The 25,404-nt window shown below is 55.0% G+C and overlaps 1 protein-coding gene across 3 annotated transcripts in view; it reads left to right on the top strand.

The window, feature by feature from the left end:
* The window catches only part of COL6A2 (collagen type VI alpha 2 chain), a 34,399-nt gene that overhangs the window by 3,621 nt on the left and 5,374 nt on the right, over positions 1-25,404 (top strand). For all 3 annotated transcript variants that reach the window (XM_025380627.1, XM_025380629.1, XM_025380628.1), the window contains exons 2-27: positions 9,299-9,440; positions 9,918-10,516; positions 10,711-10,731; positions 11,891-11,956; positions 13,748-13,801; positions 13,885-13,929; positions 14,251-14,277; positions 14,526-14,552; positions 14,645-14,689; positions 15,450-15,503; positions 15,910-15,972; positions 16,707-16,769; positions 17,144-17,233; positions 17,864-17,926; positions 18,525-18,587; positions 19,117-19,179; positions 19,801-19,863; positions 20,357-20,407; positions 20,742-20,777; positions 21,129-21,191; positions 22,530-22,592; positions 22,774-22,809; positions 23,143-23,188; positions 23,333-23,485; positions 23,652-24,104; positions 24,364-24,402. In XM_025380627.1, coding sequence (XP_025236412.1) covers positions 9,326-9,440; positions 9,918-10,516; positions 10,711-10,731; positions 11,891-11,956; positions 13,748-13,801; positions 13,885-13,929; positions 14,251-14,277; positions 14,526-14,552; positions 14,645-14,689; positions 15,450-15,503; positions 15,910-15,972; positions 16,707-16,769; positions 17,144-17,233; positions 17,864-17,926; positions 18,525-18,587; positions 19,117-19,179; positions 19,801-19,863; positions 20,357-20,407; positions 20,742-20,777; positions 21,129-21,191; positions 22,530-22,592; positions 22,774-22,809; positions 23,143-23,188; positions 23,333-23,485; positions 23,652-24,104; positions 24,364-24,402 — 2,461 coding nt within the window. In that variant the 5' untranslated portion in view covers positions 9,299-9,325. The remainder of the gene's footprint in view (positions 1-9,298; positions 9,441-9,917; positions 10,517-10,710; positions 10,732-11,890; positions 11,957-13,747; positions 13,802-13,884; positions 13,930-14,250; positions 14,278-14,525; positions 14,553-14,644; positions 14,690-15,449; positions 15,504-15,909; positions 15,973-16,706; positions 16,770-17,143; positions 17,234-17,863; positions 17,927-18,524; positions 18,588-19,116; positions 19,180-19,800; positions 19,864-20,356; positions 20,408-20,741; positions 20,778-21,128; positions 21,192-22,529; positions 22,593-22,773; positions 22,810-23,142; positions 23,189-23,332; positions 23,486-23,651; positions 24,105-24,363; positions 24,403-25,404) is intronic.

Below are 25,404 nucleotides of genomic sequence, written 5' to 3'. Positions count from 1 at the left end.
TTGGCAGCCTGGTTGAAAGACATATATGCAAGGGTTTATTTCTGGACTCTCTATTTTATTCCATTCATCTGTATGTCTGTCTTTATGCCAGTGCCGCAGCTGCACTGTTGATGACTGCAGCTTTGTAGTAAGTTTTGAAATTCGGATATGTGAGTCCTCCAGCCTTTTTTTTTTTTTTTTTTTTTATTCATGGTCCCTTGAGATTCCATCTAAATTTTAGGATTTATTCACTATTTCTGAAAAAAATCGCTGGGATTTTTATAGGTATTACATTAAATCTCTAGATCAACTTGGGTGGTATTGACATCTTAATAATAGTAAGGCTTCCAGTCTATGAACATGAATGTCTTTTTTTTTAATGTCTTCTTCAATTTCTTTCAGAAATGTTTTGTAGTTTTCATTGTACAGGTCTTTCACCTCCTAAGTCAATTTTTAAATATTTTATTATTTTTGATACTATAGTAAATAGAATTGTTTTAATTTCCTTTGGGTTGTTCATTGTTAGTGAATAGAAATACAACTGATTTTTATGTGTTGCCTATGTATCCTGCCATTTTGCTGAATTTGTTTATTAGTTATAACAGTTTTTGTGAAATTTTTAGAGTTTTCTACATATAAGATCATACCATCAGTGATCAGAGATAATTTACTTGTTTCTTTCCAATTTGAATGCCTTTTATTTCTTTTTCTTCCCCAGTTGCTCTGGCTAGAACTTCCAGTACAGTGTTAAATAGAAGTAGTGAAAGCAGGCATCCTTCCTTTATTTCTGACCTTAGAGGAAAAGCTTTCAGTCTTTCACCACTGAGTATGATGTTCACTGTGGCTTTTTCATATAATATGGCTTTAATTATGTTAAGGTAGTTTTCTTCTATTCCTAATTTGTTAAGTGTTTTTATCATGAAAGGGTATTGAATTTTGTCATATGCTTTCTCTGCATCAACTGCAATGATCATGTGAGAGTTTTTTTTTCCTCCTTCATTCTGTTAATGCGTATTACATTGATGGATATTTTTTGTGTGTTGAACTATCCTTGCATTCCAGAAATAAATCCTAGTTGGTCAATTCATTAAATTCCATTTAATTGCATCAAATTATACCAAATTTAGTTTACTCTTAATAGTATTTTGTTTAGGATTTTTGCATCAATGTTCATAAGGACGACTGGATTGTAGTTTTCTTCTCTTGTAATATCTTTGTCTGGTATTGGTATCAGAGTAGTGCTGGCCTCACAAGAATGAGTTAAATACTGTTCCCTTCTCTTCAAGTTTTTTGAACATTTTGAGAGGGTTTGGTGTTAGTTCTTTATGTGTTTGGTAGAATTCACCAGTGCAGCCATCAGGTCCAGAGGTTCTTTGTCAGCAGATTTTTGAGTATTGATTCAATCTCCTTACTAGTTATGTCTATTCAGATTTTCTATTTCTTCATGATTTGATTTTGTCTTGATAGGTTTTGTCTGTCTGGAAATTTTTCCATTCCATCTGTGTTATTCAAATTGTTGACATATAGTTGCTTATAGTACACTCTTATAGTCATTTTTATTTCTGTAGAATTGGTAGCAATGTTGCCACTTTCACTTATAATTTTAGTAATTTGAGTTTCTTCTTTTTTTCTTAGTCTAGAATCTAGCTTAAGGCTGGTCAATTCTGTTGATCTTTTCAACGAACCAACTTTTATTGTCATTGATTTTCTCTGTCATATGTCTATTCTCCATTTTGTTTATCTTTGCTCTGATCTTTATTGTTTCCCTCTTTCTGCTAGCTTGGAGTCTCATTTGTTCTTTTTCTAGTTCCTTACACTGTAAGGTTAAGTTCCTGTTTGAGAGCTTTCTTTTTTAATGTAAGTATGTATAGCCCTGAGTTTCCCCCTTAGCACTACTTTCACTGTGCAACAAATTTTTAAATTTGTGTTTTCATGTTCACTCATCTCTAAGTATTTTATAATTTCCCTTGTGATTTCTTCTCTGATCCTTGGTTATTTGACAGGGTGTTGTTTAATTTTGTGATTTTTTAAATGTCCTTGTTGCTGATTTTTAACTTTACTCCTTTGTGGTCTGAAAAGATATCCTGTATGATGTAGATCTTTCAAAATCTATTGACACAGACATTGTTGTTGCAACTACCCCCATCATTGCAAGCCCTTCTCCCTCTGGTTGAAGTGACTTCCATGAGATTTAAAGGACTAGCACCCTTTTCTCCCTTCGTTTTTCTCTTTTTACTCTTTTGAGAGGTAGACATTGAAGACTAGCACACTCAAAAGCAACCATATATGTGGAGAAAATTAAAGAGTCATTGCACATGCTCAGGGGAAGTCACAGGCTCAGAAAAGACCTAAAGAGACCTTAAAGTTATACTTTATGCTGATCCTTAGCACAGAGACAGCAACAATCAAAATTATAAAAACAAGAAAAACTGGCAAACTCTGGGGAAGAAAGAGATTCTGATCTCACAAGGCATACAAAGAAACTTTCCTATTTCAAAGGAAAAAAAAATAAACCAACAGAAACGGTCACTGAAAATGACTTGGTGGTAATCTACTAGACAAAGGCTTTGAAAGAACTATCTTAAAGATACTCAAATAACTAAGGGAAAATGTGGAGAAAGTCAAAAAAACAATGTAGGAACAAATGAAAATATCAGTAAAAAGCTAGAAAATTTAAAAAGAAACCAAAAAAATTCTGGAGCTGAAAAGTACAATAACTGAAATTTAAAATTCACTAGAGAAATGCAAAGGCAGAGTTCAGCAGGCAGAATAAAGAATCAGGGAACTTGAAGATATGACAGTGGAAATTATTGAGTCTGAGGAGCAGAAATAAAAAGACTGAAGAAAGGTGAACAGAGCCTAAGGGGCCTGTGGGATACCATCAAGCAAACCAACATAAACATTGTAGGAGCCCCAGAAGAAGAGAGAGCAAAGGGAGCAGAGAGACTATTTGAAGAAATAATGGCTGAAAACTTCCAAAATACGATGAATGACATGAACATAACCATCCAAGAAGCCCAAAAAACTCCAAGCAGGATGAACTCAAAGAGACCCACACTGAAACATTCTAATCAAATTGTCAAAACCCAAAGACAAAGATTTTGAAAACAGAAGAGAGAATGATTCATCACATGTAAGGAATCCTCAATAAAACTATTAGCAGATTTCTGATCAGAAATTTTGAAGGCCACAAAGCAGTGGGCCAATATATCCAAAGTGCTAAAAGAATAAAAACTGTCCTCCAAGAAGCCCACATCCAGCAAAACTGTCCTTTAAAAGTAAGGGAGAAATTAAGACATTATCAGATCAACAAAAGCTGAGAGTGTTCATTACCACTAGACCTGCCCTATAGGAAATGCCAAAGGGAGTCCTGCAGGTTGAAATAAAAGGATGATAGACAGTAGCTCAAAGTTGTATGAAGAAATAAAGATCTCAGCCAGGCATAGTGGCTCATACCTGTAATCCCATCACTTTGGGAGGCCAAGGCAGGAGGATAACTTGAGCCTAGGAGTTCAAGGCCAGCCTGAGCAGTATAGGGAGACCCTATCTCTATATAATAAAAGTAATTTTAAAAATTGACCGGCCGGGCGCGGTGGCTCAAGCCTGTAATCCCAGCACTTTGGGAGGCCGAGGCGGGTGGATCACGAGATCAGGAGATCGAGACCATCCTGGCGAACACGGTGAAACCCCGTCTCTACTAAAAAAATACAAAAAAAAAACTAGCCGGGTGAGTTGGCGGGCGCCTGTAATCCCAGTTACTCGGGAGGCTGAGGCAGGAGAATGGCGTAAGCCCGGGAGGCGGAGCTTGCAGTGAGCTGAGATCCGGCCAGTGCACTCCAGCCCGGGCAACAGCGCGAGACTCCGTCTCAGGAAAAAAAAAAAAAAAAAAAATTGACCAAGCATGGTGGTACATACCTGTGGTCCCAACTGCTTGGGAGGCTGAGGTGGGGGAATCGCTTGGGCCTGGGAGGTTGAAGCTGTAGTGAGCTATCACCACACCACTGCACTCCAGCCTGGGCAACAGAGCAAGACCTTATCTCAAAATAAATAAATAAATAAATTACCAAATATCTCAGTAAAGGTAAATATATGGACAATTATAAAAGCGAGTATTGCTGTAACAATGGTGTGTAATGCTACTTTTTGTTTGCTACATAATTTAAGAGACTAATGATTTAAAAATAACATTATGCTTTTGGACACATAATATATAAAGGTGTAATTTTGTGACATCAATAACTAAAAGGGTTGGGGCCAGAACCACTCAAGGAGCAGAGTTTTGTTTGTCATTGAAGCTAAACTGGTATAAATTCAATTTAGACTTATAATTTTAGGATGTTAAATGCAATCCCCATGGTAACGACAAAGAAAATAACTAAAGAATAAATACAGAAGGGAATGAGAAAGGGATTTAAATGTTTCACCACCAAAAAATTAATTAAACACAAAAGAGGACAGTAATACTGGAAATTAAGGACAAAAAATCCATAAGGTATGCAGAAAACAAATGCAAAATGAAAGAAGTCCCTATTTATCAGTAATTACTTTAGATGTAAATGGATTAAACTCTCCAAACTCTCTCTGTTAAAAGACAGAGATTGGCAGAATGGATTTAGAAAGCCAAATCCAACTATGTGCTCTCTATAAGAGATGCACTTTAGATCCAAAAACATAAATAGATTGACAGTGAAAGGATGGGCAATGACATGCCCTACAAATAGTAACCCAAAGAGAGCGAGAGTGGCTGTACTAATACCAGACAAGATAGACTTTAAATCAGAAAATGTTACAAGAGGGAAAGAAGGACATCATATATTAATAAAAGGCTCAATACAGCAAGATATAATAATTATAAGTATTTATGCACCTAATAACAGTCCATCACAATATTTATATCTTACATTGGGAAGATTGTTGCTGGCTCTGAGTCTGCCTCCAGTCTGCTCATGTTGCTTTTGTTGTAATGGTGGTCGTATCTGGGAGCTCAGTATCAAGAGGGCAGACTTGAGCCCACACTGCCAGGCTTCAGACCTCAGCTATTAGCTCAGTGCCCCCCTGGGCAAGTTACCTACACTAGGCCTTGGTTTCCTCATCTGTTGGGGTGGGGATGGTAATAGTACCTATGTCCAAGGGCATAGGTCCCAATCGTGAATGTTAAATGAAGGGATATAAGACAGTATCTGGTACAGAATAATTATAGATTTTTCATTGACATTTTATACATTCTGTTTTCTTCAAAGACTTTCTGGTTCATGTTTTGCACTCAGATGCTTACTTTTCCTGGAATTTATTTGGGAGCACCATGTGAGGTAGTACCTTTATTTCTAGGCACAGGGTTGGCCCTCATCCCAGCCTCCTTCCACCACTCTGAAAGGCCACCATATCATAGCCTAAGTTCTCTTATGTTGTTATACCCATTGTTGTGTGGACTGTTGGCCTGTTCCAGCACCAAAACCAAAACTGTAATTTTATTGTTTCATTTGATAGCACAAGTTTTCTCATCACTCTATTTTTTATTTTGCTCAACTACTCTTGCTTTTTCTACCAAGTGGAACTTGGATTCATTTTGCAAACTCCTATCTACAAAAATGCAAAAATTTTATTTGGAAATTTTAATTAAAATTACATTCTATTATAGATTCAGTTACCTATAGCCTGGAAGCCATCCCTCCTCACTTTGAATTTTCCTGCCTTTCTGGATTAAACCAATGTATTTCTTAAATGTATTTGATGTCTCGTGCCTCCCTAAAATGAATAAAACCAAGCTACACCCCAGCCAGCTTGGGCACATGTTCTCAGGACCTCCTGAGGGCTGTGTCATGGGTCATGGCCACTCATATTTGGCTCAGAATAAATCTCTTAAAACCTTTTACAGAGTTTGACTCTTTTCATCGATGATATATTTTTCTAAGGGCTCACTAAATTCTCTCTCCCTAATCTCCCATGCTTTCTCTCTTTCTATAGATAGATAGATGTTTTTATTTTTATATACATATATATATATTTTTTTCTCTTTTTTAAAAAAACTTTGTTCAGTTGCTTTTCTGAGTAGACCATCCTATCTTTAATAAGGACAGTTTTGTCTCTTCTTTTCCAACATTTATACTTTGTTTATTTTCACTTCTTATTGCATCAGCTTCCAACACAACACTGAATAGTAGCATAAGGTCAGCACTGTTTGCCCCCACCCCATTTTTTTTGTACTCTAGTAAGCATTCTTCTAATGCAGGAGTTTTTAACCCAGGGTTAGATCTGTGAATGGAATCCCTGAATTCCTGGATGTAATTTCTGTATATGAGTATCTATGCGTTTGTGTAAGGTGAAATTGTCTAGACTCTTAAAAGGGTCCATGACCACAAAGATAAGAACCACTGTTTTAGCTTTTTGTGTAAAATATGATGTGAGCTCTTGATTTGAAATGTATATCCTTTATAATGTTAATCCTACTCCTAAATTTCTTACTAGGTTTTACCTTGTCTGGCTGTTGTTGTTTCTCAATTAGAAATTGATGTTTCAGGGATCTGTTGAAGCAATTGCATATTTTTCTCTTTTTATGTTAATGTGACTTATATTAACATATTCCCTAGTGTTTGTGGCATCACTGTACTTTAACTTCATATTATAGTTCTGGTATAGTGGTCCTTAATATGCTATTGGATTTTAGTTTTTAATATTGGCTAGAATTTCTGTGATAATTTTATGGGATTTTTAGAGTGTCACTTTTCTGGCCTGAAACCTCTGTGGCCAGTGGCGCCTTTGCCCAAGTTCTTGTCCTGTGTCCAGGAAGAATGAGGTACGCAGACAAGTGGAGGGTGAGCAAGACAGAGAAGCTTTATTGAGTGTTAGATCTCACAGGAGACCCGCAGGGGGCAGCCCCTCTCTGTAGGCAGGTTGTCTTGTTGAGTGTTCAGCTCTCGGCAGAGAGAAGGCCCTGGAGTGGGTGCTCCTGTCTGCAGGAAGGTTGTCCCACTGTCTCTGCAGCTCTTAGCAGACAGGAGGTCCTCGAGAGGGTGTCTCCTCTCTGCAGACAGGGCATCTCAACTGGTGTTCAGCTTTCAACAGAGAGGAAGCCCTGGAGTGGTGGCTCCTCTCTGCAGCTGGTAGTGCTGATGTCCCTTCATGCCCTGAAGCTCTCAGCAGAGAGGGCAGCTCTTCTCTGCAGCCGATCGTGCCATGTTGTGCCCTGCTCTGATGGAGCCTGGGGCTTTTATGGGCCCAGAGGGGAAAGTGCATGCTGACTGGTCCATGGGCAGCCATGTGTGGGCCCAGAAAAAAGCACCTTGAGTTCCCCTCTGGTTCATAGGACAGGCAGCCTGGCCCCCAGGCTTCAGGCCTGTCCTAGCCTGAAGGTGGGGCTTAACTGGGGACCCACCCCCATCTGCCCAGGGGCCTATCTGCCTCCTGCAGCCATCCATGGTGCCCAGGCTTCTGGTACTAAGGCGCATGTGTGCCCAGCCACCCTCAGCACCCCAAGCTTCCCCTCCTGCACCTCTCAGTGCCCACAGTCTGGAGGGGGCCAAGGCAGCAAGGGGCTGGCATGTCAGCACTGCCACAAGCAGGCACACACCCGGCCAGGCTGTGACAGTGCCCAGGCTCAGCCCCAACTCTGCTTTGAGATTGGAGTGGGTGCTGGGAGCGGGAAGAGGCTGGGCAGCGGGAACAGGCACCTCCAAGCCTACAAGGGCAAGAGGGGCCTTCCCTGGCTCCCCAAGAGTGCAGGGATGCCTGGGTCAGCAGCCCCAGTTTGGGCAGCTGCAACTGCACCAGGAGTGGGGGCGGGCTCTTGCCTGCTCTGTGGAGCAGGAGGCCCAGATCCATAGCCACGAGTTGGACAGCTGCAGTTGTACCTGGAGAACTCCCACCTCACCCACCTGCAAGGGGCAGGGATCCCACTTATCCCCAGCTCCTGCGGGCTCCGTGGAGCATGGCACCTGGCCACGTCCTCTCGCCACCTGGGGTGGGGTCTCCAGGTCCTTGCCAGACCTGAGCCAGCATCCCGGTCGTGGCAACACCGCCGTGAGCTCCCCTTCACCCAGCCCAGCCCGTGGCAGCAACCCTCAGGGAGGCAGTCTGCAGGGTTGGGGGCCTGTCTGCCTCTGCCTTGGGCCCTCCCTGAGCAGCCGGTGTGACGGCAGCAGCTACATCAGGTGGCCTGCCACTGCCATCCGTAATATTTATAGTGATATTTATCTGTAGGTACTTTTAGGGATTTTTTTTTTTTTTATCAAGCTTTGGTCACAGGTTATGCCACATTTAAAAATGAATTGGGAAAAGGTTTATCCTTTTATGTTCTAAAACAAGTTAAATAGCATAGAAGTGTTTGTCCTTGAAGGTGTGAAACTCACCCACAGACTGCCTGAGCTGGCGCCTTTGGGAAGGGACTTCATTCCTCCCTGGGCCCCAGGCTGAGCGGGTCTGGCCTGGGTCACCTCCTCCACTCCAGATGCCGCAGAATCACAGCAACCCTTCAGGGCCCTCTCCTGGCAGCGCCTCCCCTGGTTCTGGTGCTAGGACTCGCCTCCCGTCTGCACCGAGGGGAGGGCGGCAGTCCCATCCCTGCATTACCCTGAAACTGCATGCTCTGAACCAGACCCAGTGCCCCTTCTGCCCGGCTGCCCAGCTGCTGCCAGCCCCACTCTGCGGAGCCAGTGGCACAGTGAGGCCCGTCCTGATGGCCTCCTGGAGCTGGAGGTCAGGCCAAGCCACAGGGCATCAGGGAGGACAGATGTTCAAGGGCTGGGTCCATTTGCTCCAGGATCCTGGCACCCAACAGAAAGGAAAGCCAGGCTAATGACAGCCGTGTCCCCACACTTGACAGAGTCCTCCCTCCGTCCTTATCAAAGTTTAAAGGGAATGGAGCCAGGCTGGAGAGAGTGCCTAGCTCTGCAGGGGAGCCCGTCTGGGGAAGCTGGGATCTTTCTCCCGCCCTCCCCTCTGCGCTGCTTCCAGGGCAGCCCCAGGCAGTCAGGGGCTCCAGACAGTGGTGCTCCATTCCCTTCCATGCCAACCCGCCTAGCTGCCCACTCCATCCAGCCTTGGAGGGCAGGGAACGGCCTCAAACATCCAAATCCCACCCAAAACTGAGCCCAGAGGCACCCACTAAACATCTGTTTACCCCACCCAGGGCAGGGCAAGAGGGCACAAGCCCCCCCAGTTCAGATGCTGCTGACGGTGTGTGCTGGGTGCAGACCCCGCTTCCTTGAAGACTGAGGGCAGTGCCCCCAATCCCGCTGACCTGCTGTGTGTGCACCTGCCATGGGGGAGGGTGCCAGGGGAGAGGCACTGGAGGTGTCTGAGCTACCCCCACCCCCTGTTGCAGGACTTCAGGGCCACAGGTGCTGCCAAGATGCTCCAGGGCCCCTGCTCCGTGCTCCTGCTCTGGGGAATCCTGGGGGCCACCCAGGCCCAGCAGCAGGAGGTCATCTCGCCAGATACTACGGAGAGAAACAACAACTGCCCAGGTGCCAGGGTTCGGGGGCCAGGCCTCTGGGCATTCAGGGGGCAGGCGGGACCAGTGCCCAGGTGCCAGGGGTCAGGAGGCCGGGGGCTCTGGGCATTTGGGGGGCAGTCAGGACCAGTGCCCAGATGCCAAGGGTCACCAGGTGCCAGGGTTCGGGGGCCAGGCCTCTGGGCATTTGGGGGGCAGTTGGGACCAGTGCCCAGATGCCAAGGGTCACCAGGTGCCAGGGTTTGGGGGCCAGGCCTCTGGGCATTTGGGGGGCAGTTGGGACCAGTGCCCAGGTGCCAGGGGCTGGGGCCCGGGGGCTCTGGACATTCAGGGGGCAGTTGGGACCAGTGCCCAGGTGCCAGGGGTTGGGGAGTGGAGACTCTGAGCATTCAGGGGGCAGTGAGGTCAAACCACAGGCACGGGGCCGGGAAACGGGGCTGGACCAGCAGTCCCTCCTGAGGCTGGCTCATGACAGTCCCGTGTCCCACAGAGAAGACGGACTGCCCCATCCATGTGTACTTCGTGCTGGACACCTCGGAGAGCGTCACCATGCAGTCCCCCACCGACATCCTGCTTTTCCACATGAAGCAGTTCGTGCCACAGTTCATCAGCCAGCTGCAGAACGAGTTCTACCTGGACCAGGTGGCGCTGAGCTGGCGCTACGGCGGCCTGCACTTCTCCGACCAGGTGGAGGTGTTCAGCCCACCGGGCAGCGACCGGGCCTCCTTCATCAAGAGCCTGCAGGGCATCAGCTCCTTCCGCCGCGGCACCTTCACCGACTGCGCGCTGGCCAACATGACGGAGCAGATCCGGCAGCATGGCACCAAGGGCACCGTCCACTTCGCCGTGGTCATCACCGACGGCCACGTCACCGGCAGCCCCTGCGGGGGCATCAAGCTGCAGGCCGAGCGGGCCCGCGAGGAAGGCATCCGGCTCTTCGCCGTGGCCCCCAACCGGAACCTGAAGGAGCAGGGCCTGCGGGACATCGCCAGCACGCCGCACGAGCTCTACCGCAACGACTACGCCACCATGCTGCCCGACTCCACCGAGATCGACCAGGACACCATCAACCGCATCATCAAGGTCATGGTGAGCCGCGGGCGGGAGCACCGTCCACCCACTCCGGGCCTCACTTTACCCCTCTGTGAGTGCCGAGGCCGAGGGAGGAAGCTCCGGGCAGGGCCTGGGCCACTCAGGTGTCCCTTGATCCCCACCCAGACTCGAGGTCAGCCGCCCCAGGTCTCCAGGCGCACAGCTAACCAGCGCGTCTGTCTTTTCTGCAGAAACACGAAGCCTACGGAGAGGTGAGTGGCGCTTCCCTTCCTGCCAGTGCTGGCGGGCAGCTGACCCAGCAGAGATGACGGCACCAAGTTGCCAACTCCTGGCACCTCCAGGCTGGAACAGATGAGAGGAGAGGGAACCACCTGCTCCATGTTGGACCTGAGGCCTTGGAGTCTGGACAAAGCCCAAAGCCAGGCTGTTTAGATCCCCGGGGGTCAGCATTAGGGCACCCACAGAGCACGTGTTGCAAGGAGAGGTCAGGGTCTGGCCTCCGGGCAGAGGGGATCCATCCACCCTGGACTCCAGGCCCGAGCCCAGCCCAGTAGGTCGGGGGGAGAAGGAACTGGCATCATCGGGGTCCATGACATCCCCACCTCCCCGTGCGTCCCAGCTGCAGCTCTCAGGAAGGGGAGCAGGCGTCTGCAGTCTCCCCTGTGAGGTTCCTGCAAAAACGTGCCCTGCCTCAGAATGGCTGCTCACTGTGGTTTCATGGCTGTGTACAAATGGTGCCTTCCTCACCGATGCCCCTTGCTCTTCCATCCTTTTGTAAAATTTGTGTATTTATATTTGTTTTTTTTAGAGACAGGGTCTTTCTCTGTCACCCAGGCTGGAGTGCAGTGGTACGATCACGGCTCACTACAGCCTTGAACTCTGAGGCTCAAGCTATCCTCCCACCTCAGCTGCCCGAGTAGCTTGGACTACAGGCATCTGCCACCATACCTGGTGTGAGCATGTAGTTCCAGCTACTTGGGAGGCTGAGGTGGGAGGATTGCTTTCATATTTTTTCATAGAGATAGTATCTCGCTATGTTGCCCAGCCTGGTCTCTAAGTCCTGGCCTCAAGCAGTCCTCCCGCCTCGGCCTACCTAATTATTGGTATTCCAGGCGTGAGCTGCACCCGGCCTTTCTTCCCTTCTATTTTCTGTCATGGCTTAAACCAGCCTTGGTTTTTCAAAACTTACCTAGAGCACTTGACAGAACCAAACTCTTTGGCTTGTCCCTGGTGGGGGCAGAGCCTCACAGTACCCCATGTGTGCTCCCTCACCCCGCCCGGGTTCTCAGAGCGTTTCAGCGTCTCCTTGGCCCCAGCTGAGGGTCGTGGGCTACACATTCTGAGCCCCTGCTCTGCCACCTGGGGAATGTCCCACCCATGCAACCTTCTGTCTCTGCTTGCTCGTTTCAGTGCTACAGGGTGAGCTGCCTGGAAATCCCTGGGCCCCCCGGCCCCAAGGGCTACCGTGGACAGAAGGTAAGAAGCCTGGATTGCCTGCAGGGTCTGAACTACTGGGAAGCCCCTGATTTGTTTTGAAATCACATTTGGCCAGGCGCAGTGGCTCATGCCTATAATCCCAGCACTTTGGGAGGCCGAAGCGGGCAGATCACAAGGTCAGGAGATCGAGACTATCCTAGTTAACATGGTGAAACCCTGTCTCTACTAAAAATACAAAAATTAGCCGGGCGTGATGGCATGCGCCTGTCGTCCCAGCTACTCGGGAGGCTGAGGCAGGAGAATCGCTTGAACCCGGGAGGCGGAGCTTGCAATGAGCCGAGATTATGCCACTGCACTCCAGCCTGGGCAACAGAGCGAGACTCCATCTCAAAAAGAAAGAAAAAAAAATCCACATTTAAGGCCAGCTGTGCCTCAGATGGTCTCAACACTTCTGACCCTGGAGAAACTAAAATTCTATATTTGTCTAATTCCTTTTAAATAGTATATTGAGAAAAGCAGAAACTTTAAAAAAATTATTAAGATATGCCATTAAACTACTTTTGTAAGCAAGCATTTTCAAGTAAGTAAATAAAATGTGAGATGCATTACAGTTAATAATATGATTGCTCATTAACATGAAGGAACCTCTTTTGTGGCCTATTAGATAAGTGGTTTTAGGGAGCCTGGTTTGAACGTCTGCATTTTCTGGTTTGAACGTTTCCTGCATTTTCCTAACAGAGGTGCATAAAATAAAATCCTTCCAAAACTCACTAACAGAATATGTGAAACTCCAATAATTCATGTCTGTCAAAAATTATAAAGGCATAGGAGGAGAAAGCAGCTTTTAAGGAGGTGAAATAAGGAATTGACTATCATAGAGGATGGTATTGCTAAGTAGCTTCGTGTTTTTCTAGATTTGGATGACAGCTGTCTAGACCAGTAGGTAACTGGATGTACTTTCTCCAGGATGAGACATCTCCAGGCTGCAGGTCAAATCCTGCCATCTCCTTCCTTGGCTTCTCCAGTCCTGGTGGCAGTGCCTACCCCACCACAGCTGGGAATGAATTTGCCACTTGGGGCAGCCTTGGCTGCACACAGCAGTGCAGTGACCTGTTCTGTTGGGGCCACTGGAAGCTGCCACAGGGGCCACTGTGGTTAGAGTTTGAGGGGGTGGCAAGGTGCCAAGCAGAGCCCAGGACAGGGCACAGCTGCAATGTTCCAGGAGCCTCTGCCCACCTCATTCCCTGCCCTGAGTTTCCTCTCTTTTCTTCCCTTTGACCTCTTAATTCCTCCCCTTTCCTCTGCTCCTCTTTGCACTTAAATTGGGAGCATATCAATAAATTTATTTATTTAATAAAATTCTGTCATAGATTAAAATTTTAATTCCAAGGGAGTGTAACCTTTATGTGGTTTTCTGAAGTCCTGATCTTTCTAAAGCTACTTAGATAAATTAATCTTTGTAGTGACAGTGACCTGGGCATCGCTGGAGAAATCAGAGCCCAGTGTTGGCCATGGTCACGGCCACTGGGTACAGAAGGGACCCCCATGGGCCAGGCACCCCCACCCCCAGGCAGCTGTTCTGGCTCCATTTTGCAGGTGGCTTTGTGGGAAGCTTCCCTCAGAGCTGGGAGAAATGGGTCAAAGCAAACCCTGGTCTGACAGAGCCTGGCCCCTTGGGAAGCAGCCGACACCAAGACATCTCCACCTGGGCAGGGGAATCAGTAACCTCTGCTATGTCACCTCTCAGAGGAGCTGTGGCAGGGTCCCCAGCTGCCTGCCGCCCACCCTACCCTGCCTCAATTTACTCCTTTCTCTGTTGCCTGCTTTTAGGGTGCCAAGGGCAACATGGGTGAGCCGGGAGAGCCTGGCCAGAAGGGAAGACAGGTGAGTGTCCCTGCCCCACGCCCGCCCCGCCTGCAGCCTGGTGCCCCAGGGCTGGGCTCACACTGCTGCTTTGTCCCTCACAGGGAGACCCAGGCATCGAAGGCCCCATTGGATTCCCAGGACCCAAGGTGAGTGACCTCGGCCAGGGGCCTGGCTCCACCCTACGGCCCCAGCACTGCCAGGCAGGCTCCCCCAAGCCCAGCCTCGGCCTCAGCCTCTACCACCCTCCCCCAGTTACCAAGGAACAGAAGCACCTCGATAACTTGACGGCCGTCCCAAAACCCAGCCTCCGGCCCGACCCTGGGCTCAGCCTCCTCCACAGACTCTTTGTCGAGAACACCAGACGCCAGCGGCCCACCAAGCACTCCCCTCAGCCTGCAGGGCCGGCCCTTCCCTGCCTGCGTCTCTGCAGAACTCCTCACTAATCCCCTCTCTCCTCCTGCCCCCAGGGCGTTCCTGGCTTCAAAGGAGAGAAGGTGAGGCTCTCACCCTGACAGACCTCAGACCTGCTCCAGCCTTGGCCCAGACCCACCTGGCAGCGTCTGCCGCAGCCTGTCACTGCTCCTGGGGCACCGGCCTGGGCTTTCCTCAGTGGTGGCTTCAGGGGTTCCTGGGGGGTCCTGTGGCCTCGAGTTTGGCCTAAGGGCTTTGGCCCCCCAGAGACAGCAGTACCCATGATGCTTTGAGGCACCGAGCTCACTGCCCCGGCTTTCCTCCTACACAGGGTGAATTTGGAGCCGACGGTCGCAAGGTAGGCTGGTTGGGTGAGCAGAGCCCCTCCTTTCTGCTGCTTAGGGCAGAAGGACCGGGGCTAATGGAGTCCCCTCTTCCTTCTCTCTCCAGGGGGCCACTGGCCTGGCTGGCAAGAATGGGACCGATGGACAGAAGGTAGAGGGAGCCTCGGGCTCACAGCTGGACTGGTCTCACGGAGGCATCCGAGCCTCTACAGAGCCCCCAGATCCAGCCTGACCTGTCAGCTTACACGTGTGCATACATGCATACACATGCATACACATGCATACACAGATACACACGCACACATGCACACACACGCACACGGAAACACGTGTGCACATATACACATGCACACATGTACACATACATACGCACATGTACATGCACACATGGACACATGCACATGCACACGTATACACACATGCACACACATGCCCATGCACATGCACATACACGCACTCCAGGTCCCGCCACATCCTGCTGCCCCACCCAGGGCTTCACCAGCCTGCATCTAATTTAGGGCTGCACATCCTGGCTTGGGGCAGCTCCACAGCTGCCCACAGAGGCCAGCAACAAGCCCACCTCCTCCCAGGCTGAGCCACAGGAGAGCACCACCCACTCCTTCCATGGCTCCCCGTGGGAATGTCCTCTGTGCCCAGGGAGCTCTGCCCTCAGGGCCTCTGGGAGGCAGCCTGGGCTGAGGAGCAGCCAGGGATGGCCTGTTCCCACACACCGGCCACTCTGCCTCCCTGGAGACAGCTGCACAGCAGCCATGGCCTCATGTGTGCGCCCGTGTGCTGGGAAGAGAACGCTGCAGCTCAGGGGCAGAACCGGGCGGGCTGTGCCTTGGTCATTGGCACACACGGACCCCAGAACCCTGCCCTGAGACTCCTCCTGCCCCCTTCTCCTTCAGGGCAAGCTGGGGCGCATCGGACCTCCTGGTTGCAAGGGAGACCCCGGAAACCGGGTAAGGGCCATTTGCAGCCCTCCTTCAGCCTCGGCTCAGGGGGTATGGGTGCCTGACTGGGCGGGACAGTGGTTGCTGCTGCAACGGGAGATGGGTTCTCCCGGCAGCCCAGCACCCCCAGCCCAGCGTTCTGCTGGGCCTGAGTTATATAAGGAATTCCCCCTGGGAGCTCCTGGCGGATCCCCGTGGCCTGGAGACCTGATGCGTCTTAAGCTTCAGTGTCACTGGACAGCTCCATTTCCCTGAGCAGCAGATCTGGGCCTGGCCTCTCCGTCACTGAGCCTGGGGCCTCACAGCGAGGGTGGGAGGTGCCTCCCAGGCTGGGACAATGGGGCACTTGGGCCCTGGCTCATGGGGAGAACCTCACCCGCCGTGTGCTGAGCTCCACCTCTCACTCCTCTCTCAGGGCCCCGATGGTTACCCAGGGGAAGCCGGGAGTCCGGGGGAGCGAGGAGACCAAGGCGGCAAGGTAAGTGACCTTGTCAAGATGCAGGCCGGCCAGGGCAAGTGGGGTCACCAGCTTCCAGGGGTTTCCCTGCCCCCCACCGAGAGGGGCCTCCTGGAGGCAGCCCCAGCTGAGAAGCTGAGCAGAGAGGGCCTTTCCTGAAACACTGGTCAGTGAGGACTCAATGGCCATGGGACGCAATGAGGGGTACCCTGCCCACTGCTTCATCAGCTTGCGTCTAACCCAGGGCTGCACATCCAGCTTGGGGCAGCTCCACCACTGCCCACCTAAGCCTCAGCAACAAACCCACCTCCTCCCAGGTGCAGCCCCAGGGAGCCCCACCCACACCTCCTGGAGCTTCCCCATGGGAACGTTTGTGCCACGGGGGCTCTGCCCTCCTGGGCTGCCTGCGGTATCGCCCCATCCCTGGCGGCCCCAGGATCCCCAAGGGCTTTTCTCTGGGAGCCTGGCACTTGGACCCAGGGCTTCCCACTTCCGGTCCACCTCCCCTCAGCCTGAGCCCGTCTGGCTGAGCCCCCTGTGCAGATGTGTGGGCGTCCTGCCTGTGACACACACTCTGCCCTCGGCTGGCACGGAGGTTCCGGCAGCCCCCAGCCAGCATCTGGCATCCGAGGTGCCCTGCGGACATCAGGGAGGTGCAGCCCCAAGCCCGACTGTGGGTCCTGCCCCACCGCTGGGCATCCTGCACCCCCTTCCCCTGCCAAAAGACGTGAGGCTGATTCTGCAAACCCTTCCAGGGGGACCCTGGCCGCCCAGGACGCAGAGGGCCCCCGGGAGACATCGGGGCGAAGGGAAGCAAGGTGAGCCCCTCTGCCTCTTCACCTGCAGCTGAGCTGGTCACACTCACGCCCATGGCCCGGATGGACGCTCACACTGGCCACTGTCTCTGCTGTCACCATGGTTCCCCATTGGGCTCTGGGGACATGGGGAGGGACAGGAAGGACAGGCCATGTGCCCTGAGCCACCAACCGCTCTGATCTGTGTCCTCCTCACGAGGCTGGACAAGCTCCAGGGGACCCTGCAGGGCCCCACGTGCTTGGCAAGTGGATTCCGCTGGAAGACAGTAGGGGCTCCACACCACACACGGACAGGCGTGACAGTGCCTGAGGGCCCAGGGTCAGGCCCTGCTGTGGCCCCTGCCTCTGGGTGACTGTGCTGTCTCTTCCTTCCTCAGGGGTATCAAGGCAACAATGGAGCCCCAGGAAGTCCTGGTGTGAAGGGAGCCAAGGGTGGGCCTGGGCCCCGTGGACCCAAAGGCGAGCCGGTGAGTCCCTCGCACCCCCGCCTCAGAGCCCCGCTCTGAGCATCCTCCTTGCAGCTTGAGGAGGACATGGGGGAAGGGCACCTGGGCTGTAGGCAGGACCCCCTGCTGGCAAGGCACAGCCAGGCCGCCATCTTCCTGAGAAGTGGACCCAGACCACCCCACGGGTACCCCCAGGGCTGAACTTAGAGGGGAGGCCCAGGCAGGTCCTCCATGGTGTTCCCTAAACCCAGCCCCAGCTGCCCAGGCCGTCCTGCGAAGAGTGGGTGGGGCCCGTCCCAGTGCTGACCACTCCAAGGGGATTCTGTCTGAGCACGGAGCCTGCCTAGGAGTGACCGCAGTGGCTGGACGGCACCAGATCTCCGCTGGACCCCAGCTTATCACCTAAAACACCACTCACCGGACATGCAGCTCCACCTGGAGCCTCCCCAGATCATTCCCAACTCCTCAGCATGGGCGGGACCCAACATAGGGATGATGGCTGGTAGCAGAGCCACCGGCGCAGGCTGAGGCCGTGGGGAAGCAGAGCCCTCCTGGAAAGAAGCAGCATCGGCCCCAGCACAGCTCCCACCCTCCCGGGCCTCTGGGCTTGTGCTCAGCTGCCTCCCTCACCCACACGCCTGTTCTCTGCAGGGACGCAGGGGAGACCCCGGCACCAAGGGCAGCCCAGGCAGTGACGGCCCCAAGGGGGAGAAGGTGAGTCCTTGTGTGGAGGTGCCACAGGGTCTCACTGTGGTGCCCATGGGCCCTCCTGATGAGGGCCCCAACCCCGTTCCTCCCAGAGAACGATAGAACTCCAGGGCCTCACCCTCCAGGGGACACTCCTGTAGAGTCTGAGAACACAGCCTGGAGGTCCCCACACCCCATTCCCTGCTGAGGGAGCTCCAGTACCCGCCCAGGCACACCCCACACGGCTGTGCAGGCACCGCTCACACCCCCGGCCCACTGAGGCACAGGCCCGTGACCTCAGGGGTGATGCTGAAGGGCTGTGTGGCAAAACCCCGGCCACCAGCTCCCCTCGACATCAGGTGAAGGGGCTTCCTCCCGGGTGGTGGACAAGGTCTTACCCACGTGTGGGTGGCCTCAGGGGGACCGAGAGACCCCATGCTCAGAGCAGCAGCTATAGGCACCGGGAAGGGCTGTGGGTGAAACAGGCGACTGGTCCATGTCCCCCTGGACAGACGGGTCTTCCTCTCAGGCCCCTCCCCCAACCCTGGCCACACCCGCCTCTCACGTGGGACCCAGGCTGGAGGCCTCAGCTGAGACCCATGGGGCCTCCCTTCCCTTCCCACAGGGGGACCCTGGCCCTGAGGGGCCCCGCGGCCTGGCTGGAGAGGTTGGCAACAAAGGAGCCAAGGTAGGGGGGCAGGGGAGGTGTACCCAAAGGTAGGGGGGTGAGGGGGGTGAGGGGGGCTGCACCTCAATGTAAGGAGGCCCAGGGAGGCTGTACCCCAAGGTGTGGTGGAGGGGGCTGCACCTCAAGGTAATGGAGGAGGGGTGCTGTACCCCAAGGTAGTGGGAGATGGGGGCTGAACCCCAAGGTAGGGAGGCCCAGGGGGACTGCACCCCAAGGTAGGGAGGCCCAGGGTGGCTGCACCCCAAGGTAAGGTGGCCCAGGACTGCACCCCAAGGTTGGGAACCCAGGTGGGTGCTGCACCCCAAGGTAGGGGTGCTTAGGCGGGGACTGCACCCAGAACCTGGCCTACTCCACGCAGTGTGGTCAGGGCTGAAGGTCAAGTGGAGCCACAACCTCCGGGAGGGTCACAGGGGCCGGGGCCAGACCCACCTTACCCCCGAAGCCCTGTAGTGTCCACAGGATTGATATCGGGGTCTCCAGGGTGCCACTGTCAGTCAAGAGGACCCCAAACTCCTCCCCTTTCTTCCAGGGAGACCGAGGCTTGCCTGGACCCAGAGGCCCCCAGGGGGCTCTTGGGGAGCCCGGAAACCAGGTCAGTGTGGGACACCTGTAGCCCCACGGCTAGAGGTGGGACCCCTGTGCCCTCTGACCCCACGGCTAGAGGTGGGACCCCGGTGTCCTCTGACCCCACGGCTAGAGGTGGGACCCCTGTGCCCTCTGACCCCACGGCTAGAGGTGGGACCCTGGTGCCCTCTGACCCCACGGCTAGAGGTGGGACCCCGGCACCCTCTGACCCCACGTCCATGACCTCTTTGTGGCACTACTCGGGTTTCCCTGTCCGTGTGGGGACAGGGTGGAGCCAGCCACTGTCCCCATAGGAAACCCAGGCAGCAGGGCCTGGCCTCAGAAGCCAGGACCTGCTCCCCTAGACCCCAAGTACTTCATACCCACTCTCAGCCCCAGCCCCTCATTCTGCCCTGAAGGACCCAGGTGGGGTAGTCAGGGGCAAAGCGGTGGGCCTGAGGGCCTGGATGGGCCACGGGGAGAGGAGGAGCTGGGACCCTCAAGACAGGGGTCCATGGCCCCCACAGGCAGCAGGAGGAGCTGGGGCCATACGCCCTGATGCTCAGGGCTGGACGGAGCATGTCAGGTGACCCCTGGGCGTGGCCAGTCCCTGCCTGTGGTGACTTCTGAATTTCTCTCCTGCCCTCAGGGATCTCGGGGAGACCCCGGTGATGCAGGACCCCGTGGGGACTCAGGACAGCCAGGCCCCAAGGTACGTGCTCCTCCTGCAGCAGGATGTGTTGGGGGTTCAGGGCAGCTGCCTGAGGAGCAGGACGGGGGGCGGCCTGGGGCCCCTGTTGCCAGCAGACGTGCCTCAGGCCGGGCCTCTGCCTCCTGTTCTCAGCTCTGGAGGGAGGGGATGCCTCCAGGGTCCAGGAAGCCCCCCGGCTCTCCTCTTCATCGGTGACCCTTGGGTGTGGCTGGCGCATCCTTCCTGAGGCAGGGCCTGAGGGCAGCCATGTGGCCTGAGCAGGGTCCTCCCCATGTGTGGGCAGGCGGCAGCTCCTGGGTCTCTAGGCACATCCAGCCCCAACTGGAGATGGACAAGGCGAGGTTGGCTCTGCCAGGCCCCTGCTCACAGCCAGCCCTGGACAGCACCCCTAGCCCACTTCTACCCCAGTGTGCCCCTTGGGCCCTGTTGAGCACAGCCCCCCAGCCCCACCCCATCCTATGACCATGCTGACCGACTCAACGTCCTCCTCCAGGGAGACCCCGGCAGGCCTGGATTCAGCTACCCAGGACCCCGAGGAGCACCTGTGAGTCACAGCCTGGGATGGCAGCTCCCAGGAGGGGGTGGACATTGTCCCAAGGGCCCTGAAGGTTCCTAGTAGTTCCCTCAAGGCCTCCTCTGTGCAGAAGAAAGTGTGAGGTCCCTCCTATGGGACGGAGTGGTGAGAAGGCTCTGGGTGACTCAGCGAAGGACAGGTGCAGCGCAGCATCAGGAGGAGAGTGTGGCTCAGAACGCAGCACAGTGGCCTCACCCAGAGTGTGCAGAAGCCAAGGAGGGAAATGGCTGCAGAAAGCTGCACAGAGGGAGGAAGGAGCACCGGGTCTGAGGCTGAGTCACCCTGACTTCTGTTTGCTTCACAGGGAGACAAAGGCGAGCCCGGCCCACGTGGCCCCGAGGTACATGTGGGTCCTGTGGCCACCTGTGCCCACCCGGGGTGGGGGTCTGCATGCCCACCCACTACTGCTGGGAACACAGCGCCCACCGTCACTGATAGGACCATCCCTGTCTTGGGATGGTCCTGGCTCCCCAAGGCCCAGCCATGACACCTATGCTGAGCTCTGAGGGAGCCACTGGCCAGTGGCTGGTCCCTTTCTAACCAAAGTTCAGGCTTTGCCAAAAAACCACATAGATATTCCCATTTAAATGATCCCAAAATGCCAGATCGATTTTTCCACGTAAAAATCTCACTGGTGTCCCTGGTAGAGATAAATCATCTGTCCCAGGCTAACATGTGTCCCCTGTCACAGGGCGGCCGAGGCGACTTTGGCTTGAAAGGAGAACCTGGGAGGAAAGGAGAGAAAGGAGAGCCTGTGAGTATCACCGTCCCGAAGCCCGCAGCAGCTGGGCAGAGGCAGGGAGGGGCCCTGAGGCCCTGAGTACGGGAGGATGCCAGGCAACTTGGCCCCAGCCATGAGCACCACCCCCACCTTCCTGAAGGGGACGGCTGGCTCAGGGTCCTCCTCCTTCCACCCACCCTCACTTCCAGCATCCCCCAGAGTCCACTCCCCAGTAACCCCCGCAGAGTCCCCTCCCCAGAGATCCCCCAGTGACCCCTCCCCAGCACCCTCCACACAGCATCCCCCACCAGGGTCCCCTCCCCAGCGACCCCAACACAGCATCCCTTCCAGAGTCCCCTCCCCCCAAAGATCCCTCCACATAGCATTCCCCAAGGGTCCCCTCCCCAATGTCCCACACACAGCATCCGCTCCCAGCATCCCCCAGCAGGTGCTCTGTGCCTCCAAATCCCCAGCCTGGCCAAGGGTTTAACCAGGACTGCAGGTTGGTCTGGAACTGAGTGAGCATAAGACGAGGGATGGATAATGATGGATTGATGGGCAAGCGGATGGGGGTGGGCAAATGGATGGATGGATGGGCGATGGATGGATGGGTGGATAGATGAGTGGGTGGATAGAGGATGGATGGATGGGCAAGCGGATGGGGGTAGGCAAATGGATGGATGGGTGGGTGGGTGAATGAGCAGATATATGGGTGAGTGGGTGGGTGGATGGATGGGAGGATAGATGGATGGATGAATGGGTGGGTGGGTGGGTGGATGGATGGGAGGATAGATGGATGGATGAATGGGTGGGTGGGTGGGTGGGTGGGTGGATGGATAGATAGGTGGGTGAATGAGTAGATGTATGGGTGAGTGGGTGGATAGAGGGAGGATGGATGAATGGGTGGCTGGACAGAGGATGGATGGATAGGTTAGTGGGTGGGTGGATGGATGAATTGGTGGGTGTGTGGATAGAGGATAGATGGATGGGTTAGTGGGTGGGTGAACAGGTGGGTGGGTGGGTGGGTGGCTGGATGGATGGGTGATTGGGTGGACGTGGAATTGGTGGGTACCTGATAATGGGGTGGAATAGCCATGGATTGGAATGAGCTGTTTTAGCTGCCATTTCTGGGACACTCAGCTCTGCCAGGCCCCTACCCCTCTGATGGGCCAGGCTCTGACGGTGGCCACTCACGGCCTTCCCAGCTCTGGTGCCAGCACAGGGAAGGTGGGGGCATAGCCTCATCTTCCTCCTTGCACCTGTCAGGCCCCCCCAAGGCAGGACCCGTGGTTGGGGACAGCACAGGGCCCTGCTGGGTGCAGAGATTGTCCCTGTGGCCACTGAAGCCTACCTCTCCTTGTTCCTTCTCAGGCGGATCCTGGTCCCCCTGGTGAGCCAGGCCCTCGGGGGCCAAGAGGAGTCCCAGGACCCGAGGTAGGTGGCTGGCCAGTCCCCGTGCCCTCCAGACCTCAGCCCCCGGCCTGCCTTGCCAACGTGCACCCAAGCCTCATGGTTCCACCCATGGTGGACCCACGCTTCAGTGGACAGTGGCCTGGGAGTGATTTGGCCGCTCAGCCTTGGCCCCGGCGTCTCAGCCTCATCCTTCCCTCCCCAGGGTGAGCCTGGACCCCCTGGAGACCCCGGCCTGACGGTAGGTGTCACATGGGGCAGAACCAGTGTCCTTCTCCTGCCAAAACTAGAAAGCAAGAGCAGCGGGGCGGGGGGAGGTCAGCAGGGGAAGGTCAGAGGGCAAGGTCAGTGGAGGAGGTCAGAGGGCAAGGTCAGAGGGCAAGCTTGGTTGGGGGAGGTCACAGGGCAAGGTTGGTGGGGGGAGGAGGGCAGCAGCGAGGTTGGCAGGGACAGGACCCGACCAGCCTCCCCACACGGGCTGGAATGTCCCGGGGCCCCTGGGCCAGGACCTTGCTGTGGAAGCTCCTCTGGGGCAGGGGGGACTGCCCTGCCCTGCCTGACGCATGCATTGCAGGAGTGTGACGTCATGACCTACGTGAGGGAGACCTGCGGGTGCTGCGGTGAGCACTGCCCACGGTGGGGTCGGGGCCCACGCGCCGGGTGGAGGGCGGGCAGGGCTGGGTCATCGCTGGGTCCCGCATGTGCGCCTGGCCCTGGGGTCTGAGGTCTCCCCGGTGCCCCCCGCTGACCCTGCCACCCCCCAGACTGCGAGAAGCGCTGTGGCGCCCTGGACGTGGTCTTCGTCATCGACAGCTCCGAGAGCATTGGGTACACCAACTTCACGCTGGAGAAGAACTTCGTCATCAACGTGGTCAACAGGCTGGGCGCCATAGCTAAGGACCCCAAGTCCGAGACAGGTCAGCACGGCAGGGGCGGGCGCAAGCACGGCAGAGGGGCCGGGCGGGGCGTGGGAGGCGACGGGACAGGAGAAGTCCAGACATGTCCCTCCAACGAGGGCTCTGCACGGCCGGGGACGCCCCAGCCCCCGAGGCCTCCGGCGACGCCCTCGCGTGCGGCTCACAGGGACGCGCGTGGGCGTGGTGCAGTACAGCCACGAGGGCACCTTCGAGGCCATCCAGCTGGACGACGAACGCATCGACTCCCTGTCGAGCTTCAAGGAGGCCGTCAAGAACCTCGAGTGGATCGCGGGCGGCACCTGGACACCCTCAGCCCTCAAGTTTGCCTATGACCGCCTCATCAAGGAGAGCCGGCGCCAGAAAACACGTGTGTTTGCGGTGGTCATCACGGACGGGCGCCACGACCCTCGGGATGATGACCTCAACCTGCGGGCGCTGTGTGACCGCGACGTCACAGTGACGGCCATCGGCATTGGGGACATGTTCCACGAGAAGCACGAGAGCGAGAACCTGTACTCCATAGCCTGTGACAAGCCACAGCAGGTGCGCAACATGACGCTGTTCTCTGACCTGGTGGCTGAGAAGTTCATTGACGACATGGAGGACGTCCTCTGCCCGGGTGAGCGTGCAGGCGTGGGGCAGTCGGCCGAGGAGCAGCAGGCCCCAGCCGCTGTCTAGCGCCGGCCCCAGGGACACCCCTCACCGGAGGGACAAATGTGCAGCCCAGGACACTGGGCTTGGATGGGAAGGAGTCGGTTCCTCTCGGGGCTGCATGGCAGAGGCCAGCTGCACCCTGAGCCTGTCTGGGCAGATCAGTGGGCGGCCGCTGAGGGCTCGCTAGGGACTGACCCTGGCCCGGCCTCTCTCCTCTCTTCCAGACCCTCAGATCGTGTGCCCAGACCTTCCCTGCCAAACAGGTAATGCAGGGCACCCCGAGCCCCCAACCCCAGACTAGGAGAGCAGCCCCGGTGTCCTCCCTCCTCGAGGGCCGGGCTAGGGGAGGGGCCGTGCAGGGACCCAGCGGGCAGCGAAGCCACAGAGGCTGCTCCTTAGTGAGATGCCCCCGGGACAGCAGGACAGCAGCGCAGGAGAGGAGGGGCTCGGGGAGGGCAGGCTCCCGGGAATGCAGGAACCGCATCGTCAGGCCATGGGGCGGGTGCTGCTGGCCTGGCTCTGTGCTTAGTGTGTGGCCACTCGTCTTGAAGGCCCACCACCCAAGGTCTCCATGAGACCTTGCAGTCTCCCTCATTGCTGCCCAACTCCTATGGGCTGGCCATGCCTGTGCCACTCGGAGGAAGCCCTGGATTCAGTGAGTGAAACCAACCCAGGGCAGAGGCACTGACACCCACCAGCGCCAGCAGGTCTTGCTCCGACCCTGGCCTGCCTCGGAGCTGCGGCCGTGGCTCTCATCTCTGGGAGTGGGGGAGCCCGTGTCCTGGATGTGGCCCACGTGGATGTGAAGCTGGAGCTGGGGGTGCCCAAGGCAGAGGTTCTGCCAGTGCCCAGGGCTGGGGGTGCCGTCCAGGCTCTGCTGGACATGGTGTTGCCCCCACAGTGACTGCTGCACCATAACTGGGCCCACAGGAGGTCCCCGGGGGCGTTAGGAGCTGAGTTCCCCTCCGTGAGCCGTCCCCTCCAGGAGCATCAAGGTGGGGACGCCATGGAGACAGGTGGGAGGGTCCGACCTGGAGGACCACGGGGACAAAAGCTCGGGGTCTGCGGTGCGAAGTCAGCACTTCCTCAGCACTCGGGTCAGGGTGTGCGTTTAGGCGTTCCATGGGGAACTCCCGGGGGGTGCGCTGGGCCACATTCACGGGTCCTGAGGCTGCCCCAGGGAGGAGCAGGGCCATGGACTCGGGGCCAGGGTTCCCCACACGTGCTCTGACAGAGAACCTGGAGGTTGCACCTGCGTCTGGCTG

This window comes from Theropithecus gelada, chromosome 3 (genome assembly GCF_003255815.1).
Source record: "Theropithecus gelada isolate Dixy chromosome 3, Tgel_1.0, whole genome shotgun sequence".
Classification (NCBI taxonomy): domain Eukaryota; kingdom Metazoa; phylum Chordata; class Mammalia; order Primates; family Cercopithecidae; genus Theropithecus; species Theropithecus gelada.
The sequence above is the reverse complement of the archived record's forward strand: the minus strand, read 5'-3'. Positions and strand labels throughout refer to the sequence as shown.